The sequence below is a fragment of the Oncorhynchus kisutch genome, linkage group LG17 (assembly GCF_002021735.2).
Source record: "Oncorhynchus kisutch isolate 150728-3 linkage group LG17, Okis_V2, whole genome shotgun sequence".
NCBI classification, from domain to species: domain Eukaryota; kingdom Metazoa; phylum Chordata; class Actinopteri; order Salmoniformes; family Salmonidae; genus Oncorhynchus; species Oncorhynchus kisutch.
The window spans coordinates 9564791-9586575 of NC_034190.2; the positions used below are offsets into that span (position 1 = coordinate 9564791).

The 21785-nt window shown below is 45.5% G+C and overlaps 1 protein-coding gene across 8 annotated transcripts in view; it reads right to left on the bottom strand.

Moving 5' to 3' along the window:
* LOC109907152 (MAP7 domain-containing protein 1-like) overlaps positions 1-21785 on the bottom strand; it is a 74183-nt gene that overhangs the window by 32739 nt on the left and 19659 nt on the right. For all 8 annotated transcript variants that reach the window (XM_031795071.1, XM_031795072.1, XM_031795079.1 and 5 more), the window contains exon 2: positions 2111-2563. In XM_031795071.1, coding sequence (XP_031650931.1) covers positions 2111-2563 — 453 coding nt within the window. The remainder of the gene's footprint in view (positions 1-2110; positions 2564-21785) is intronic.

The following is a 21785-nucleotide window of genomic DNA, read 5'->3' on the forward strand; positions in this document are numbered from 1 at the left end:
TTTATCTGTGCTAACATAATTGCTAAATGTTTTTTTTAATGATCAATTAGCCTTTTAAAATGTTAAACTTGGATTAGCTAACACAACGTGTCATTGGAACACAGGAGTGATGGTTACTGATAATGGGCCTCTGTACGACTATGTAGATTAAAAACCATCAGCCGCTTCCAGCTACAATAGTCATTTACAACATTGACAATGTCTACACTGTATTTCTGATCAATTTGATGTTATTTTAATGGACAATTATTTATTTTTTTTGTTTCAAAAACAAGGACATTTCTAAGTAACCCAAAACATTTGAACGGTAGTGTATATTCACGATGAAGGACAGGAAGCTGCATCTCCTGCTGCGGTGCTATAATGGAATTCACTCAATAGTTGCACAGTGTTGTGTGAACCAGAAGGGAACTCATTCATTCATGTGTGCGCCCCAAACGGCACCTTATTCCATATATAGTGCCCTTCCGTTGACCAAAAGTTGTGCACTATTATAGGGAATCGGGGGCCATTTAGGATGCGGTCATGTATTCTTCTGAATTTCCTGTCTGCAGCAATTATCAACGTTCTCCCTGTTCCTCTTTGATAAACACAAACATAAGATGAAGGATTTTTATATTAATCCTGTTTCAGCCTAGGCCTAAAATATGTCTGCATTGGAAACGGGGCCCTGGGTTAAGCAACGTCTCCGTTCTGGAGCCCCATGCTATGTCATATGTATGCTGCGTTTTCTCTGCCAACCTGAGAGGGCCTTGCAGCAAGAGCTGCGGCCGTCACTATAGCAACAACTCTTTCCTCCCACCACCACAATCAAAGGGTGAATTCCTGTACAGGCGTCTCACAGCCAGGACTGGCGTCTCACAGCCAGGACTGGAGTCTCACTGCCAGGACTGGAGTCTCATAGCCAGGACTGGAGTCTCACAGCCAGGACTGGCGTCTCACTGCCAGGACTGGAGTCTCATAGCCAGGACTGGCGTCTAACAGCCAGGACTGGAGTCTCACAGTCAGGACTGGAGTCTCACAGCCAGGACTGGAGTCTCAATGCCAGGACTGGAGTCTCACAGCCAGGACCGGCGTCTCACAGCCAGGACTGGCGTCTCACAGCCAGGACTGGAGTCTCACAGCCAGGACTGGAGTCTCACAGCCAGGACCGGCGTCTCACAGCCAGGACTGGCGTCTCACAGCCAGGACCTGCGTCTCACAGCCAGGACTGGCGTCTCACAGCCAGGACTGGCGTCTCTCAGCCAGGACTGGCGTCTCATTGCCAGGACTGGCATCTCTCAGCCAGGACTGGCGTCTCACAGCCAGGACGGGCGTCTCTCAGCCAGGACTGGTGTCTCATAGCCAGGATTGGCGTCTCTCAGCCAGGACTGGAGTCTCACAGCCAGGACTGGAGTCTCACAGCCAGGACTGGAGTCTCACAGCTAGGACTCGCGTCTCATTGCCAGGACTGGCGTCTCTCAGCCAGGACTGGCGTCCCATAGCCAGGACTGGCGTCTCACAGCCCTGGGATGGAGTCTGGAGAGACAAGGCTGGAGTCTGAAGAGACAAGGCTGGAGTCTGAAGAGACAAGTCTGGAGTCTGAAGAGACAAGTCTGGAGTCTGAAGAGACAAGGCTGGAGTCTGAAGAGACAAACCTGGAGTCTGGAGAGACAAACCTGGTGTCTGGAGAGACAAATCTGGTGTCTGGAGAGACAAACCTGGAGTCTGGAGAGACAAACCTGGTGTCTGGAGAGATATGCTGGGGAAGGTTTAGGAAAACTCCCTAAGCCTGGAAGTCCTGTCCCAACACAAGGCCCTCGTCCCTCCCCCTCTATACCGTCCACCACTCCCCTAACAAATGAAGATGTGTAGTTCACCCACTGCCATCTGTCTGATTGGGTCTGTAATGGCTGAAGATCCATTAGATTAGTCTGAGGAACCTTTCATGAAGACATGAATCCCTGAATGGTTCTCCCCTCACATGATAACTAGCTTAAACAGCTACCAAACTGTACACCTCACACTGGATGTCCAACCACATGCTATTTCCTTATCTTCCTGGTTACAGTATGTCTCTCAGTGGGTCTCAGAGCTGTTCTGAGCACAGGCCAAGTGTTGAATAATGTACCTCCTTTTTTGGGATGGGGGCTGGTGCCAGACCCAGGGGTGCCTGGTCTAGCATCTGTCTTGGTAGAGGGGTCTGTCTTGGTGGAGGGGTCTGTCTTGGTGGAGGGGTCTGTCTTGGTAGTGGGGTCTGTCTTGGTAGTGGGGTCTGTCTTGGTAGAGGGGTCTGTCTTGGTGGAGGGGTCTGTCTTGGTAGTGGGGTCTGCCTTGGTGGAGGGGTCTGTCTTGGTAGAGGGGTCTGTCTTGGTGGAGGGGTCTGTCTTGGTAGAGGGGTCTGTCTTGGTGGAGGGGTCTGTCTTGGTAGAGGGGTCTGTCTTGGTGGAGGGGTCTGCTTTGGGACAGGACTCCGTGTCTGGGGAGAGGTCTGAGATGGCTGAATCGTCTGATGTCAGAAGGTCCTTCACTATGTTCTTGTCTTCATTCTGGTTGTCCAAAGGCTCTGGTGTGGAGGAGATACCTGGAAGAAAGATAACACATTCATAAAGAGTAAGTTTGAAGACAAGATATTTGTTTCATTTCCTAAAATGTAGAAATATGGAATACCTGTAAAGTAGAATATTTATGATATCAGGCCACACCTGGCCATGATTACAGACACCTGTGTGTGTTCTTTGACGCTGTATAAACTAGTGACCCACATTGTTTGTCATTATACCCTGATGAAGACAACCAACGTTTCAACAGACAAGCTATCAGGTTATTACATTATTGCATCTGAGCTCCTAGAGTGAGAGGGTTTCAAGTGGAATATTTACACATGATTGATATCAACATTATCTGAACATTACTAACACCTGTCCCAGAACACAATTGGGAGAGTATTATACATGTTAACTCCATTTGTTGTCAAGCCAGTACGATGACGTGATGCTAGCACTAGTGATGCTTACAAACTCTAGCATCATCCCATTCTGCTCCCAGGCCACCTTCACTGGGAAGAACTGTCTGCTGTCATTATCCCAAAACTCCCCATTACCCTCCATTAACATCACCTTCTCATCCAATTCACACACATCAGTCACACTCCTCCTCCTCCTCCTCCCCCCCCCCCCTCCTCCTCCTCCTCCTCTTTCGGTTCTGCAGAGCCAAACTCCCCCACCATCAGACATTACAGGGACAGGACTGGCATGAGGCACACATTGTTTCCAATATGGCACCCTATTTGCTATATAGTGCACTGCTTTGGACCAGAGCCATATGGGCCCTGGTCAAAAGTAGTGCACTAGCCTATATAGGGAATAGGGTGCCATTTTGGATGTAGACACAGTGTGTAATACATCTGACTTATCTTCAAAGGAAGACCAGGCTCAGCTTTCCCAAAAACACACAAGACACATTCAAAGGCAGAGGGAAGGAAGTTAGGGAATACATTGATTTTTTTGTAATAGATTGAGAAAGATAGTAGGAGCGAGGGAGGGATACAGAGCGAGACAGAGAGAAAAGGAAAGAGGGCAGGAAAGAGAGGGAAGGAGAGATAGGGGGAGTAGAGAGAGAGACAGAGAGATAGGGGGAGTAGAGAGAAAGAGAGAGAGACAGAGATAGGGGGAGTAGAGAGAGAGAGAGAGAGAGAGAGACAGAGAGATAGGGGGAGTAGAGAGAGAGAGACAGAGAGAAAAGGAAAGAGGGCAGGAAAGAGAGGGAAGGAGAGATAGGGGGAGTAGAGAGAGAGAGAGACAGAGAGATAGGGGGAGTAGAGAGAGAGAGAGAGAATGAGAGAGAGAGATATGGGGAGTAGAGAGAGAGAGAGAATGAGAGAGAGAGAGATTAGAGAGCAAGAGAGAATGAGAGAGAGAGATGGCAATGTTAACACATGTTTCCCATGCCAATAAAGCCCCTTGAATTGAATTGCGAGAGAGAGAGAGAGAGTGAGAGAGAGAGAGAGAGAGACAAAGAGATAGGGGGAGTAGAGAGAGAGAGAGAGAGAGAGAGAGAGAGAGAGAGACAAAGAGATAGGGGAGTAGAGAGAGAGAGATAGGGGGAGTAGAGAGAGAGAGAGATAGGGGGAGTAGAGAGAGAGAGAGATAGGGGGAGTAGAGAGAGAGAGAGAGAGAGAGAGAGCGAGCCGTACAGAACCATTTGATGGGAAACTGGTCCATTTAAATACAGGCCCTTGTTGCAATGGAAAGTGCTGACATTACAGTTGTGGGGTGGTCTCTGGGGGTTGGTGTGTGGGGTGGTGTGTGTGGGGGGGGGGGTGGTGTGTGGGGTGGTGTGGGGTGGTGTGTGGGCTGTTGTGGGGGGTGGTGTGGGGTGGTGTGTGGGGTGGTGTGGGGTAGTGTGGGGTGGTGTGTGGGGTGGTGTGTGGGGTGGTGTGTGGGGTGGTGTTGGGGGTGGTGTGGGGGTTGGTGTGGGGTGGTGTGGGGTGGTGTGTGGGGTGGTGTGGGGTGGTGTGTGGGGTGGTGTGTGGGGTGGTGTGGGGTGGTGTGTGGGGTGGTGTGGGGTGGTATGTGGGGTGGTGTGTGGGGTGGTGTGGGGTGGTATGTGGGGTGGTGTGTGGGGTGGTGTGGGGTGGTGTGTGGGGTGGTGTGGGGTGGTATGTGGGGTGTATGAGTAGACAGAATGTAACGTATGCACACTGACCATTGGAATGAGACACCATACCACCAGGCAGCTACTTTACAGTATCACATAACCAGTAACATTCAAAGGCAAGTTACATAAACACATCTCAAATCAACGATAAGATGCACCAACAAAGCCTGCTCTGATCTCTTCTTAACCTCTGACCCCTCTGGCACCGTCTCAGTGGGCTGGGCTATTCAGCAGCTGTTTGTGCCCGGCTGCTCACAGTGGCAAACTGCAATATGCCAGAACGATGCCTGGCAGGAGAGAGAGGGTGGGGGGGGGGGGAATAAAAATTGTGCACCCCCACAATAACCTGTACAGAACAGCAGGAGAGGAGGAGAGTGTTGTAACTTTAATGTGTTAGAGTTAATGTTTAAGTTTATTCTTTGAGCTGAGATATTTGAGATATTTCTTTAGATTTATTTGCATATGTAATTGTATTGGGTTGTGTTGAATTACGCTTTTTGACTGCAAGTCCCAGAATGCCTTTCGAGAGGAATGAGTGATAACGCGCCAATTATGTGCAGGTGTTGCGTGATTGTGGCTGACTTTCCGACAGCATCTTACCTGCATTGCTCTGTACCAAAACAATTGTTGTTAAATGTAACGTAAACAAGTATTCTTACTAAAAGAAGCTTTCGTATCAAAACCGACGTCCCGAGTCATTACTAAGAAGTTAGTTAATCTAAAAGTTGGTGCCGAAACCCGGGATATGAGCTGCGACGAAGAAGTGGCTGAAATGGCTGAGGAGGAACGTCGGCATGAAGCAGAAAGAATGAGACGAAAGCGGGGTACCATTCGAGGCGCAACAACGCGGATTTAGAATCAGATTGACGTGGAAATATCCCAGTCAAATCCGGATACCGGTCACTTGAGTACATTGTTGGAATTGTTATCAGCTAAGGAGGACAGTTTGTTTGAACCCGATCGTGGAATTGAACGGTTAACGCCATTGGACGGATTGGAGGCAGAGATCGCATGCACGGAGGATTACAAAGAACGCATTATCATGCTGAAGAGTCGTGCACAACGAGTGATAACGAAGAAACAGGACGTCAATCCACTACCAGCCCGGGTGAGTGACGCTAACTCAGTAAGGCTACCGAAGTTGATTATTGAGAAATTCTATGGAGATGTCAGTATGTGGCAGGAGTTTTGGAGCCAGTATGAGACTGCTATTCACAACAATGATTCACTGTGTAAAAAAGAGAAGTTTATCTATTTGAAAACATATCTCACTGGACCAGCTGCAAAGGCAGTAGCAGGACTGATGTTAACAGACAGTAACTATGATAATGCAATCGCTCTACTCAAGAGCAGATTTGGAAGGAAAGACCTTGTGATTAGTGCTCATATGTCAAAGCTGCTGAATCTCACACCTGTGAAGAAATCCTCTGATCTAAATGCATTGAGGCAGCTATATGATGAATGTGAAATTCAGATTAGGAGCTTGGAATCACTGGGTGTAGTGTCAGAATCCTATGGAAGCCTACTATTCCCAATCTTACTGCAGATGATTCCAGAGGACATAGCTCTTGACTATAGTCGTCAGAGGGGAGTAGATGATGAATGGAAAGTGTCTGAGATGATCAGTTTCCTACAGAAAGAGGTTCAGAGCAGGGAGAGAGCGCTACAAATGACAAGATCATACAACCAACAGAAAGGGAGCAAACCATGGAACCAGTCATGCTTCTCCAATGAAATGAAACCAAAAAGACCCAACATGCCCTCTGCTGCAGCACTGCATACAGCCAGCCAGAAGGAGCAGCAAACTTGTCTATTTTGTGACAGTGCAGACCACAAATCAGAAAACTGCCCTGACTACAAACTAAAGAACATGGGAAGATGCTTTGTATGTTTAGGACAGAGACACATAGCACAATTCTGTAAAGTCAAAGATGTGTCATGTGCAACATGTGGAAGCAGACATCACATTGCGGTGTGTACCAGTAAGAGGAGTGAGGTGCCACCCCCTACTGTTTCTGTAGATGCTGTTGTTTCCTCAGTTATTCCCCATTCAGTGAAGATGAAACCAGATGGACAGAACACTGTGTTACTACAAACAGCAAAGGCATGGGTAGAAGGCCCATCAGGCAGGAAGATAGCTCATTGCTTACTAGATGGAGGCAGTCAGAGAAGCTTCATACATGAAAACCTTCTGAAGGGCTTGAAGCTACCAGTAATCAGACAAGAGGCACTCACTCTTCACGTTTGGCTCCTCTGCCCCAGCAACATCCCAACGCAACACAGTGAAAGTCATCTTGGAGAATGTCTGGGACAAACAGCAGAGAATAGAGATAGAGGCCATTGAAACCCCACAAGTGTGCACAGCTGTGATGAAGGTTCCTGGTGAACGGATTCAGCATGAGCTCAGTAAAAGGGGACTGCAGCTCGCAGACGTTCCAGGAGATGACAATGATCCTGAACTCTCTGTCCTGATAGGAGCAGACTACTACTGGCAGATAGTATCAGGCAGAGTGGAGCGACTGACGGAGACGCTAGTTGCTTTAGAGAGCACCTTTGGATGGTCGGTGCAGGGACCCGTGTCCATGTCAAGTGTCGCCAAGGCAACCTGCATGTTCATCCCACTTGATGAAGACACACTAGTCTCCAAGCAACTGCATGCATTCTGGGAGCTTCAGTCTCTGGGTATTCTAAGCGAGAGGACACAGAACTCAGAGGAAACCCGAGGCTCTACAAAGGTTTGAGGAAACAACCACCTTCAAAGATGGGCGATACCATGTGGAGTTGCCATGGAAACGAGAAATGCCAGAACTCCAAGACAACTATAGAATCGCCAAGAAACGGTTTGAATGTCTGAAGAAAAGAGTGAAGAAGGATGTGACGTTGTACAGCAGATACAATGAAGTAGTAGAAGACTACTTACAACAAGATATGGCAGAGGACGTGCCCAAGGACAACACATCAAGTGCAGACAACGTAAAATACTACTTACCTCACCATGCAGTACTCCGAGAAGATAAGGTGACAACAAAACTGAGAGTGGTGTTTGATGCCTCGTTCCATGAAGATGGCTGTCCATCTCTCAATGACTGTCTACTCACAGGACCGAACCTGAATCCGGATCTGCTCAGCGTTCTGATAAAGTTCAGACTACATGAGATCGCATTCATGGCAGACATTAAGAAAGCTTTCCTGCAGATATCCCTAGCAGAGAGAGACAGAGACGCCGTGAAATTTCTATGGCTCACTGGCCCACCAAGGGGAGAAAATGAAGAGGAGCTGCGTGTGCTGAGGATGAAAAGAGTGGTATTTGGAGCTTCCCCAAGTCCATTTTTGCTGGCAGCTACAATCAGGAAGCACCTGAACCAATATGAAACAGAACAACCAGAAGTTGTAGAGATACTGAGAGAGTCACTCTACGTAGATGACTTCATTGCAAGTTCACGCAATGTTGAAGAGGCTTACCTTGTGACAACTGCAAAGCGAATGCTGTCGATTGCAGGCATGGACCTCTGCAAATGGATGACCAATTCTCCTGAATTGAAAACAAAATGGGAGGAGAGTACGACAACTGACCACCCGTTGACGTTACAAACACAAGGATTAGTGCTGAAGGTTTTAGGTTTAGTATGGAGGCCGGAAACGGATGACTTTGTGTTTGACCTCAGGCTGTTACTGAGCATTCTAAGGCAAAAGGAGAACACAAAGATAAGTGTTCTGCAGTCGTCTGCACGTATCTTTGACCCTCTTGGTTTCTTAACTCCCTTCACCATCAGGATCAAGTGCATGTTCCAGGAAATGTGGGAGAGGGGACTCTGCTGGGACGAAGAATTACCACCTGATCTGACACGAGAATGGCAACAGTGGTGTTCAGAACTACCCCAGTTACACCAGCTCATCATACCAAGGTGGTACCGTACAGACATGCGGCCACAGAATAACCACACCCTGAAACTACACGTGTTCTGTGATGCAAGTGAAAGGGCTTACAGTGCAGTAGCTTACTTGCAAGGTGAGTCACAAGACAAGGAAACAACAAGTCTAGTCACATCCAAGTCCAGGGTAGCCCCACTTAAGAAAATGACGCTGCCACGCCTGGAGCTCATGGGAGCTGTGATTGGAGCGAGACTAACAAACAAGTTGATGACCACACTGAAAATGGAAGAAAAACAGATCAAAATGTGGACAGACTCGATGATCGTGCTGCATTGGATTTGCAGCTCAGCTCAGAAATGGAAACAGTTAGTTGCGAACAGAGTGACGGAGATCCAGTCCTTGACCAATCCAGAGTCATGGTCACATATTGAAGGGAAAACTAATCCAGCTGACCTCCCTACAAGAGGACAAACTGTTTGAAACTTGACACAGAGCGAGCTATGGTGGAATGGACCCAGAATTCTGACATCACCCAATCAGTCCGAAGAGACTGATGATAAGGTTCCGGATGAGGTGAATATAGAACTCAAGTCCAGTTGCCAGGTTACTGTACAACTCGCAGCAAACAGCACAGACAACACTGAACCTGTGTTGGAGTTTGAAAGGTACAGCAAACTGAAAAGAGTGTTCAGAGTCACCGCCTGGATAAAGAGATTCATAGCCAATGCACGTACAACCATAAAGATGCAAGGTGAACTGACTGCTGATGAACTGTTCGATGCAGAAAAGTACTGGATTAAGGTAACACAACAACAGAGTTTTGGACAGGAGATCAAACTACTGAAGGCAGGAAAAAGCCTAAACAATGACTGTAAAATCAGAGAACTGAAACCTTTCCTGGACGAACACGAACTGCTCAGTGTAGGAGGAAGACTGCAACAGTCCAACTTCACATTCAGAGAGCAGCACCCATGGGTTCTGCCCAATAAGTACAGATACTCAGAAATGCTGATACAGTACCACCATGAGAAGGTGATGCATTCTGGAGCAAGTGACACTCAGCACCCAACGTTAAACAAGCGGGAAATGACACGCAGATGGAAGTACAGGCAGAGACTTGTGACCAGTTTCTGGAACAGTTGGCGAAGAGACTACTTGCTGGATCTAAAGTCAGCACACCGCTGCAACACACCCAGACAAACCTGTAAACTAGAAAAGATTGAGGAACTTTTTCCAGGCCGAGATGGCTTAGTTAGATAATGTTCAGTTCGTACTGCTTCAGGGACTTTGTTGAGGAGACCTATTCAGTTGATATACTGCCTAGAGATCTAGATGAACACAATTGTTCATCGGGGGGGAGGAGGATGTTGTAACTTTAATGTGTTAGAGTTAATGTTTAAGTTTATTCTTTGAGCTGAGATATTTGAGATATTTCTTTAGATTTATTTGCATATGTAATTGTATTGGGTTGTGTTGAATCACGCTTTTTGACTGCAAGTCCCAGAATGCCTTTCGAGAGGAATGAGTGATAACGCGCCAATTATGTGCAGGTGTTGAGTGATTGTGGCTGACTTTCCGACAGCATCTTACCTGCATTGCTCTGTACCAAAACAATTGTTGTTAAATGTAACGTAAACAAGTATTCTTACTAAAAGAAGCTTTCGTATCAAAACCGACGTCCCGAGTCATTACTAAGAAGTGAGTTCATCTAAAAGAGAGAGAGAGAGTGATTGATAGAAAGAAAGAGTGGGGAGGTTCAGTCGAACGAGGGAGGAGAGAAATAGTGAATGATTAAAAGGGAAAAGAAAGAGGTAGAGAGAGAAAAGATAGAAGAGATAGAGGAAGAGAGAAAGACAGACAGAAAGAGAAGGATATTGTTGAGTGATATAGGTGTGAAGGGCTCCAGGTCAGCTAGCTGACTCACGCTCACAGAACGTATCCCTCTCATCAGAAGTTTACATCCCAAATGGCACTCTATTCCCTGCATAGTGCACTACTTTTGACCAGGGCCCATAGTGGGCGTCGCTGTCTCTGACCAAACATTTTAGACGCCCTCCTCTTGGCCGCAGAGAGAAAATGTTGCTGTTTAAATGCTAGCTTCCTGCAATTCTACACATTTTGCCATGGGGCGGAGATAAAACGGTACAGTTTTAAAGTTTGTTTCTTGTAATTCTACACATTTTGTTATGGCAGGTAGCCTAGTGGTTAATTACAGGTAGCCTAGTGGTTAATTACAGGTAGCCTAGTGGTTAATTACAGGTAGCCTAGTGGTTAATTACAGGTAGCCTAGTGGTTAATTACAGGTAGCCTAGTGGTTAATTACAGGTAGCCTAGTGGTTAATTACAGGTAGCCTAGTGGTTAATTACAGGTAGCCTAGTGGTTAATTACAGGTAGCCTAGTGGTTAATTACAGGTAGCCTAGTGGTTAATTACAGGTAGCCTAGTGGTTAATTACAGGTAGCCTAGTGGTTAATTACAGGTAGCCAAGTGGTTAATTACAGGTAGCCTAGTGGTTAATTACAGGTAGCCTAATGGTAACTGAAAGGTCGCTGGTTCGAAAAGCTGAGCCGACAAGGTGAAAAATCTGTCAATGTGCCCTTGAGCAAGGCACTTAACCCTAATTTGCTCCAGGGGTGCCGTACTACTATGGCTGACACTGAAAAACAACACATTTCACTGTACCTATCCGTATGTGACAATAACATATATTTTTGTTGTAGTCAATCAACGCCCACTGGTGTGATCCACAGGAGGGACTGTTCTCTCTCCACAGGTAGGTCGGACTGGATGAGATGCTGGGTGTCTAAGTACTGAAGAAAAATAAGACCCCTCTTGATCTGGTTAGGAAGTGTGTTGTAGTGTGTTATGTTAATACAACTCAGCTGTACTAGCCTGGGGACCTTCCAGAACACGTGTGTGTGTGTGTGTGTGTGTGTGTGAGTGAGTGAGTGAACAGCAGGTCGTGTGTAGTTTGAGTATTAGCTGTCCCTATATGACAATAAAACATCCATTACTTATGCTACTGGAGTTGCTCAAACTAAATCATTGGGGGCCTGTCATGCCAAATAGTGTCCCCCTTTTGGCTGGGGGACATTATTTGGCATGACAGGCCCCATGCCATGGCATTTTGGGAATTTTAGATTCTACCTGACTGTCTTAGTTTTTATTTTGGTGATTGTTCGTTCTCAAAGAGTGTAGGCCGTCATTGTAAATAAGAATTTGTTCTTAACTGACTTGCCTAGATAAATAAAGGTAAAATAAAAATCTTATGATCTTATTTTAAAATATATAATAATAATAATAATAATAATATTTTTTACATACAGTACTTAATATCTGTTTTTCCAAACGCTAAAATAGAAGCCATTGTGACATCTCTCCAAAGAAACAGGAGCTTAGACATGCAATAGAGGGAAGGAGGGTGACAGAGTGTGGAACTGTGTTATAGGGTCATTACAGTAATAAGTAACCATCTGAGACTGTTTTATGGGGTTATTACAGTAATAAGTAACAGTCTGAGACTGTTTTATGGGGTTATTACAGTCATAAGTATCAGTCAACCTGTTTTATAGGGTTATTACAGTAATAAGTAACAGTCTGAGACTGTTATAGGGTTATTACAGTAATAAGTAACAGTCAACCTGTTTTATAGGGTCATTACAGTAATAACTAAGTCTGAGACTGTTTTATAGGGTCATTACAGTAATAAGTAACAGTCTGAGACTGTTATGGGGTTATTACAGTAATAAGTAACAGTCTGAGACTGTTTTATAGTTATTACAGTAATAAGAAACAGTCTGAGACTGTTTTATGGGGTTATTACAGTAATATGTATCAGTCAACCTGTTTTATAGGGTTATTACAGTAATACGTATTTGGGTGTGATCGTTTGTTTTCGTGTGGCCTTTAATGACGTTGAGGGTTGGGACTTGGGGGGAACCAAAAGTGGATGAAGGAGAAGGACAGGGCACATAAAGAGAACCGAAACAAACATAATGATGACATCACTCAAAATGGAACAGACAGAGAGGAACATTCTGTCAGAGACAGAGAGGAACATTCTGTCAGAGACAGAGAGGAACATTCTGTCAGAGACAGAGAGGAACATTCTGTCAGAGACAGAGAGGAACATTCTGTCAGAGACAGAGAGGAACATTCTGTCAGAGACAGAGAGGAACATTCTGTCAGAGACAGAGAGGAACATTCTGTCAGAGACAGAGAGGAACATTCTGTTAGTAAACCCTTAGAGCATACATACTGTACTCGCTGAGCATACATACTGTACTCTCTGAGCATACATACTGTACTCTCTGAGCATACATACTGTACTCTCTGAGCATACATACTGTACTCTCTGAGCATACATACTGTACTCTCTGAGCATACATACTGTACTCTATGAGCATACATACTGTACTCTGTGCCCCCAGTCTAGCCAACACGTCTCATAAACTAGGCCCATTCATGTTAGAGGTCCCCAATTAACACACAGACACGGATCTGGCAGATCTACCCCCTCCCTCCCCTCCCTCCATCCATTCTGCTCCCCTCTGCAGCCGGTCATCTCAGGTTTCTGCAGCCACTGACAGACACAGTAGTTAAAAATAGAGACAAGCTGCTAGGGAGCACGGTGCATCCGACAGAGAAGGTCAAGTGTTTTCATCCATACATGGGACTTCTGCTGAGGTACCTTGGGAAAATCAGAGAGACTGGAAGCATGTTCTGACGGAACAAAAAAAAACACACTAGAAAAATACTGAAAAGACAACAGACAACAGGACCGTTGAAGCACGTGAGTATTGACACAACATTAGAGGAACTGCCTTTCACCGGCTAGGAAGACAAGGTCGTGGTTACGTAACACTGCAAATGTTATTACTTTGTCAATTCTCCATAAAGCCATGCCGAGATATGGTGCACTGCCCTATGCAATGGCTTGAACTGGGACAGTGCTGGAAATGGAGGGGCTTTCCAACTGTCCAGCTACAATGTGCTGGAAATGGGAAACGGGTCAGAACCTGTGATGGGGGCTGTTTGAGTGTGCAGGCAGTGTGTGTGTGTGTGTGTGCATTTAGGGTCTGTCAGCTGCGGGAGGGAGGGAGATAGGGAGGGGAACCTCAGCATACGAGATCTGGGTAAGGCCGACCTCAGGCATCGCTGGTATGCGAGTTCCCCTGTGTCTCCGTGTGTGTGTACTGTATGTGTGTGTGCACATGCGTGCATGTGGTCAAGGATGATAACATGGTCACAGGGGCTGCCTGCACTCCAACAACACAAATGCTTCCACTTCCCAGTGAGGGCCTCAAGAAAGCTGCCCTCTGTGTGTGTGTGTGTGTGTGTGTGTGTGTGTGTGTGTGTGTGTGTGTGTGTGTGTACACAGCAGACAACACAATCTACAGCAGACCACACAGTCTACGGCAGACAACACAGTCTACGGCAGACAACAAAAGCAAGTAAACCAACAGTTCAGTGGGTCCAGTCAGTCATTCAAATAGAAAACTGTTCCACGAGCAGCAGGTAGATTTGCAGTTGAAAGTGTTGGGCCAGTAACCAAATGGTCGCTGGTTCGAATTTCCGAGCCGACTAGGTGAAAAATCAGTTGATGTGCCCTTGAGGAAGGCAAAACACCAAAACATCCCCATTAAACACCACCAAAACACCACATTAAACACCACCACCAAAATACCACATTAAACAACACCACCAAAACACCACATTAAACAACACCACTAGCAGACTAGGTAGAGGCCTGGTGCCTTCCAACAGCCCTACTCTGTCTATGGAAGAGCCTAGATAGAGGCCTGGTGCCTTCCAACAGCCCTACTCTGTCTATGGAAGAGCCTAGATAGAGGCCTGGTGCCTTCCAACAGCCCTACTCTGTATATGGAAGAGCCTAGATAGAGGCCTGGTGCCCTCCAACAGCCCTACTCTGTCTATGGAAGAGCCTAGATAGAGGCCTGGTGCCTTCCAACAGCCCTACTCTGTCTATGGAAGAGACTAAATAGAGGCCTGGTGCCTTCCAACAGCCCTACTCTGTCTATGGAAGAGCCTAGATAGAGGCCTGGTGCCCTCCAACAGCCCTACTCTGTCTATGGAAGAGCCTAGATAGAGACCTGGTGCCTTCCAACAGCCTACTCTGTCTATGGAAGAGCCAGGTAGAGGCCTGGTGCCTTCCAACAGCCCTACTCTGTCTATGGAAGAGACTAGGTAGAGGCCTGGTGCCTTCCAACAGCCCTACTCTGTCTATGGAAGAGCCTAGATAGAGGCCTGGTGCCTTCCAACAGCCCTACTCTGTCTATGGAAGAGCCTAGATAGAGGCCTGGTGCCTTCCAACAGCCCTACTCTGTCTATGGAAGAGCCTAGATAGAGGCCTGGTGCCTTCCATCAGCCCTACTCTGTCTATGGAAGAGCCTAGGTAGAGGCCTGGTGCCTCATTTAGAACCATTGCGTGAATGTAACACTAAATAACTCACAAAAATATAGAGATTTATATACTTGGTGTGCGCCATACATGTTTCCCATTATAAAATCAGACCTGTCGTAAAACTATGCACGTGAACAAGCATTATAACTCTGCCTGAATAACACCCATCATTCACCTTTCATGGTGACAATAACACCCATCATTCACCTTGGTGACAATAACACCCGCCATTCACCTTTCATGGTGACAATAACGCCCATCATGGGTTGGCGTCCACCCCTTTGGTTGTGCCGTGGCCGAGATCTTTGTGGGCTATACTCAGCCTTGTCTCAGGATGGTAAGTTGGTGGTTGAAGATATCCCTCTAGTGGTGTGGGGGCTGTGCTTTGGCAAAGTGGGTGGGGTTATATCCTTCCTGTTTGGCCCTGTCCGGGGGTGGCCTCGGATGGGGCCACAGTGTCTCCTGACCCCTCCTGTCTCAGTCTCCAGTATTTATGCTGCAGTAGTTTGTGTCAGTGGGCTAGGGTCAGTTTATTATATCTGGAGTACTTCTCCTGTCCTATTCGGTGTTCTGTGTGAATTTAAGTGTGCTCTCTCTCTAATTCTCTCTTTCTTTCTCTCTCTCGGAGGACCTGAGCCCTAGGACCATGCCTCAGGACTACCTGACATGATGACTCCTTGCTGTCCCCAGTCCACCTGGCCGTGCTGCTGCTCCAGTTTCAACTGTTCTGCCTTATTATTATTGGACCATGCTGGTCATTTATGAACATTTTGAACATCTTGGCCATGTTCTGTTATAATCTCCACCCGGCACAACCAGAAGAGGACTGGCCACCCCACATAGCCTGGTTCCTCTCTAGGTTTCTTCCTAGGTTTTGGCCTTTCTAGGGAGTTTTTAGCCACCGTGCTTCTACACCTGCATTGCTTGCTGTTTGGGGTTTTAGGCTGGGTTTCTGTACAGCACTTTGAGATATCAGCTGATGTACGAAGGGCTATATAAATACATTTGATTTGATTTTGATTTGATTTGATCATTCACCTTTCATGGTGACAATAACACCCTTCTTCTCTGTATACTTTGGAGGTATTGGAATTAGGCCAAGTATCTAAAGGAAATATCAACGCATGTCGCACATAATACATAACACACAGTGTACAACACTCTTTCCATAGACTGACCAGGGGAAAGCTATGATCTCTTATTTATGTCACTTGTTAAATCCAATTCAATCAGTGTAGATGAAGGGAAATAGACGGGTTAAAGAAGGATTTTGAAGCCTTGAGACAATTGAGACATGGATTGTGAATGTGTGCCATTGAGGGTGAATGGGCAGTAGGTGCCAGACGCACCAGTTTGTTTGAGTGTGTCAAGAACTGCTACGCTGCTGGGTTTTTCACGCTCAACAATTTCCTGCGTGTATCAAGAATGGTCCACCACACAAAGGACATCCAGCCAAATTGACACAACTATGGGAAGCATTGAGGTCAACATGGGCCAGCATCCCTGTGGAACCATTTCGTGAACTTGTAGAGTGCATGCCCTGACAAATTGAGGCCGTTCTGAGGGCAAACGTGTGTGCAACTCAATATTAGGAAGGTGTTCCTAATGTTTTGTACACTCAGTGTATGTTTGCCATTTGCACTAGGCTACTTTTGCTTTCACATTTGGCAGAGCCTAGGCTACTGCTGGAGTGCAGTAATCTGGTTACCTTCACTGACACTCATGGCTCATGGCTCCACCAGCTAGCTTCTATAGAGAGGAATGTCTTAGCCTGAGTCCCAAATGACAGGCTTCCTTCTGTTCCGTCACTTCATAACTCAATCGATTACCTTCTCCATCTCTATAATGACGCCACACTGTTTTTCCATTGGAATGATTGAACCGTGGCTGATTGCCTGCCGAGGCTAAGTTGGCCTCCTGTGTCTCTGTGGTTTATCGCTGCATCCCAAACGGCACCCTATTCACTATATAGTGCACTACTTTTGACCAGAGCCCTATTGGTCCTGGTCAAAAAAAAGAGTGCACTAAATAGGGAAAAAGATGCCAATTGGGACGCAGATCCTGTATCACTCTCTTCCAGGATCACATGACCTATAACAGAGCTGAAGATGCTGCACCGGGACCAACACTTTACATTAATATGGAGCATGGAAGCCCAATATGGAATACACACTCCATCTGCTGCCATTTCGTGCCAGATAGCACTCAGCTGATTCCACATAGTCTAAGGTTTGACAAACTGTTTGCCAAGGATCTCTACTGATGGTAGGAAACCCCCCATCCACCTCCATTAAGAGCAGAGAGGTTACAGAGTCTCATGTGAGTGCTAAGGTTAGACCACTTGCCACGGAGCCGAAAACAACTATAACAGGAAACTGTAGACGGGCGCTGGCTACAGAACGTGTCCTCCTCTGGAACGATGGCTCACTCCACCGAGGCTTTTAGCCAGTGTGAATTTAGTTACCTAGTCACACAGACAGACAATGTAAAGCAAAGCATTAATCAGAAATGGATCATCAATGACTCAGCATTTTCTCCCCATTCTGTAGTCACCAGTATGATTAGAATCAAAGTGACAGAAGTGTTGGCAAACAATACAAGACGGCTGTCGTGGCATGTAGACAGGGCCAGCGTCTCAAATAGCACCCTATTACCTATATACTGTACTCCTAGGGACCAGAGCCCAATGGGTCCTAGTAAAAACTATTGCACTAAATAGGTGGCCATTTGGATGGCAGACAGGGAGAAAATAGACTGGTTATCGTGACTGTATAGGAGCCATGGAGGCTGACAGACCAGACCGTGGAGGCTGACAGACCAGACCGTGGAGGCTGACAGACCAGACCGTGGAGGCTGACAGACCATGGCCTCATCATACTGTCATACTTCCTCCATAGAGGGGCTGTCATTAGTGCAGGGCATGATGGGAATGAAAACAAGGGTACCTGCATGAACATAACACTGGATAGAAATAATAGGATTTGAATTTGTTGATGTTTAAGAGAACGAGGAAAAGAAAGAGGGGGAGATATACTGCATCTTTACATAAAAATCTACAGATTTGTCTATTCTCACATTCACATCATTCAGCAGACACCCAATTCCGGCTGACATGCTACCGTGTCCTGGGTGGCATTGCGGAGCAGTTGCTCCAACTACCTTCTATTTGTTTTCATATAAATAATGTTAGCCGTATTGTGAATGAGCATGCTGAATGGGAGATCAGGGCCCTGACCTAAGACGCCTCGGCATGGCTCCTTAGACGGACGGACAGACCGACAGCGGGACAGACAGACATCCAATCTTGCAACCTTAACTAGTCCAACGCAATAACGACCTGCCTCTCTCTCTCGTTGCACTCCACAAGGAGACTGCTTGTTACGCGAATGCAGTAGACCAAGGTAAGTTGCTAGCTAGCATTAAACTTATCTTATAAAAAGCAATCAATCATAATCACTAGTTAACTACACATGGTTGATGATATTACTAGATATTATCTAGCGTGTCCTCCGTTGCATATAATCTGACTGAGCATAAAAGTATCTGACTGAGCGGTGGTAGGCAGAAGCAGGCGCGAATACATTCATTCAAACAGCACTTTCATGCATTTTGCCAGCAGCTCTTCGTTGTGCGTCAAACATTCCGCTGTTTATGACTTCAAGCCTATCAACTCCCGAGATGAGGCTCGTGTAACCGAAGTGAAATGGCTAGCTAGTTAGCGCGCGCTAATTGTCGTTGTGTTGCTGGTTCGAGCCCAGGGAGGAGCGAGGAGAGGGACGGAGGCTATACTGTTACACTGGCAATACTAAAATGACTATACGAACATCCAATAGTCAAAGGTTAATGAAATACAAATGGTATAGAGGGAAATAGTCCTATAATTCCTGTAATAACTACAACCTAAAACGTCTTACCTGGGAATATTGAAGACTCATGTTAAAAGGAACCACCAGCTTTCATATGTTCTCATGTTCTGAGCAAGGAACTGAAACATTAGCTTTCTTACATGGCACATATTGCACTTTTACTTTCTTCTCCAACACTTTGTTTTTGCATTATTTAAACCAAATTGAACATGTTTCATTATTTACTTGAGGCTAAATTGATTTTATTGATGTATTATATTAAGTTAAAATAAGTATTCATTCAGTATTGTTGTAATTGTCATTATTACAAATAAATTGTAAAAAAAATAATAATAATTGGGTTAATCGGTATCGGCTTTCATGGTCCTCCAATAATCGGTATTGGTATCGGCGTTGAAAAATCATAATCGGTCGACCTCTAGTCTCAACATCAACTGTTCAGAGGAGACTGCGTGAATCAGGCCTTCATGGTCTAATTGCTGCAAAGAAACCACTAATAAAGGACACCAATAAGAGGAAGAGACTTGCTTGGGCCAAGAAACATGAGCAATGGACATTAGACTGGTGGAAATCTGTCCTTTGGTCTGATGAGTCAAAATTTGACATTTTTGGTTTCAACCGCCGTCTTTGTGAGACGCAGAGTAGGTGAACGGATGATCTCCGCATGTGTGGTTCCCACCGTGAAGCATGGAGGTGGTGGTGTGATGGTAATTTGCTGGTGACACTGTCATTGATTTATTTAGAATTCAAGGCACACTTAACAAGCTTGGCTACCACAGCATTCTGCAGCGATACGCCATCCCATCTGGTTTGCGCTTAGTGGGAGAATCATTTGTTTTTCAACAGGACAATGACCCAACACACCTCCAGGCTGTGTAAGGGCTATTTGACCAAGAAGGAGAGTGATGGAGTGCTGCATCAGATGACCTGGCCTCCACAATCACCCGATCTCAACCAATTGAGATGGTTTGGGATGAGTTGAACCGCAGAGTGAAGGAAAAGCAGGCAACAAGTGCTGAGCATATGTGGAAACTCCTTCAAGACTGTTGGAAAAGCATTCCACTTGAAGCTGATAGAGAGAATGCCAAGAGTGTGCAAAGCTGTCATCAAGGCAAAGGGTGGCTACTTTGAATAATCTCAAATATAAAATATATTTTGATTTGTTTAACACTTTTTTTGGTTACTACATGATTCCATACGTGTTATTTCATAGTTGTAATGTCTTCACTATTATTCTATAATGTAGAAAATAGTAAAAAATAAAGAAAAACCCTTGAATGAGTAGGTGTCCAAACTTTTGACTGGTACTGTGTGTGTGTCAGCATGCATGCGTGTGTGACAACAGAATAAAAGCTTGAGATGTGAGTGTACAGCACGTGCTGTGCGTCACACCAAGTACAGTAAATCATGTGAGATACAAAGCTGTGATACATGTGCAATACCAAAACATGCTAAGTATGTGACACTATGCAAGAACACATGCCATGGCTCATCACAGCCACTTCAAAGTTCTAACTAATAGAACAGGCCATGTGAGCAGCACATCCCTAGCCTGACGAATTGCTCCGCTGCCCTGCCGTTCACCACTGTACATACTTCCATCTGAGACTGCCATCATTGCAGTTGTTTGTGGTGACGAGAGGCACAGGGGGCGTTGTACAAAACAAAGTCGTCAGCGATTGGACCCGTCGCTAACCAATCAGAGTATCAAAGCCAATGACGAATTTTCAAACCGCCACTTTATTTGGTATTTTATTAGGATCCCCATTAGCTGTTGTGAAAGAAGCAGCTACTCTTCCTGGGGTCCACACAGAACATGAAACATGACATAATACAGAACATTAATAGACAAGAGAAGCTCAGAACAACAGAACAACATATATTTTTACAAGTGGAACACATAAATTATCAATACACAAACTGTCTAGGTCCAATAGGGGAGAGGCATTGTGCTGTGAGGTGTTGCTTTATTTCGTTTTTTAAACCAGGTTTGCTGTTCATTTGCTATGCTGTGCTCTATTTGCAATGCTGGCTCTATATAATACTGTACACTTTCATGAATATGTTCTGGATTTGGTGAAACGACCCCTGGTGGCATGTCTGGTGGGGTAAGTGTGTGTGTCAGAGCTGTGTGTAAGTAGACTATGCAAACAATTTGGAATTTTCTACACGTTTCTTATCAAATGAAGAAGTGATGCAGTCAGTCTCTCCTCAACTCTTAGCCAAGACAGACTGGCATGCAAAGTATTTGTATTAGCCCTCTGATTACAATGAAGAGCAAGACGTGCCGCTCTGTTCTGGGCCAGCTGCAGCTGAACTAGGTCTTTCTTGGCAGCATTTGACCACATGACTGGAGGACTTGCTTTTTGGAGTGTGGTGTCAAAAAAGCAAGAGCATCTCTTTATTACAGACCTCTCCCCATCTTTACAACCATTCAATCTATATGTTTTGACATTGACAGTTTACATTCTAAGGTAACACCAAGTAATTTAGTCTCCTCAACTTGTTCAGCCACAACATTCATTACCAGATTCAGCTGAGGTCTAGAGCTTAGGCAATTATTTGTACCAAATACAATGTTCTTAGTTTTAGAGATGTTGACTGTGATGACTGTTCCTAGGCAGTCATTGAAAATAAGAATCTTTTCTTAACTGACTTGCCTAGTTAAATAAAGGTAAATAAAAAGAGATGTTCAGGACCAGTTTATTACTGGCCACCCATTCGAAAACTGACTGTTAAGAGTTTCAGTGACTTTATTAGCTGTGGTTGCTGACACGTATATTGTTGAATCATGGACACACAGGCTTTGTTTAATGCCAGTGGCAGGTCATTGGTAAAAATTGAAAAGAGTAGAGGGCCTAGAGAGCTGCCCTGCGGTACATCACAACTTACATGTTTGACATTAGAGAGGCTTCCATTAAAGAAAACCCTCTGAGTTCTATTAGATCTTTAGCTCTGAATCCACGATATGGCAGAGGTTGAAA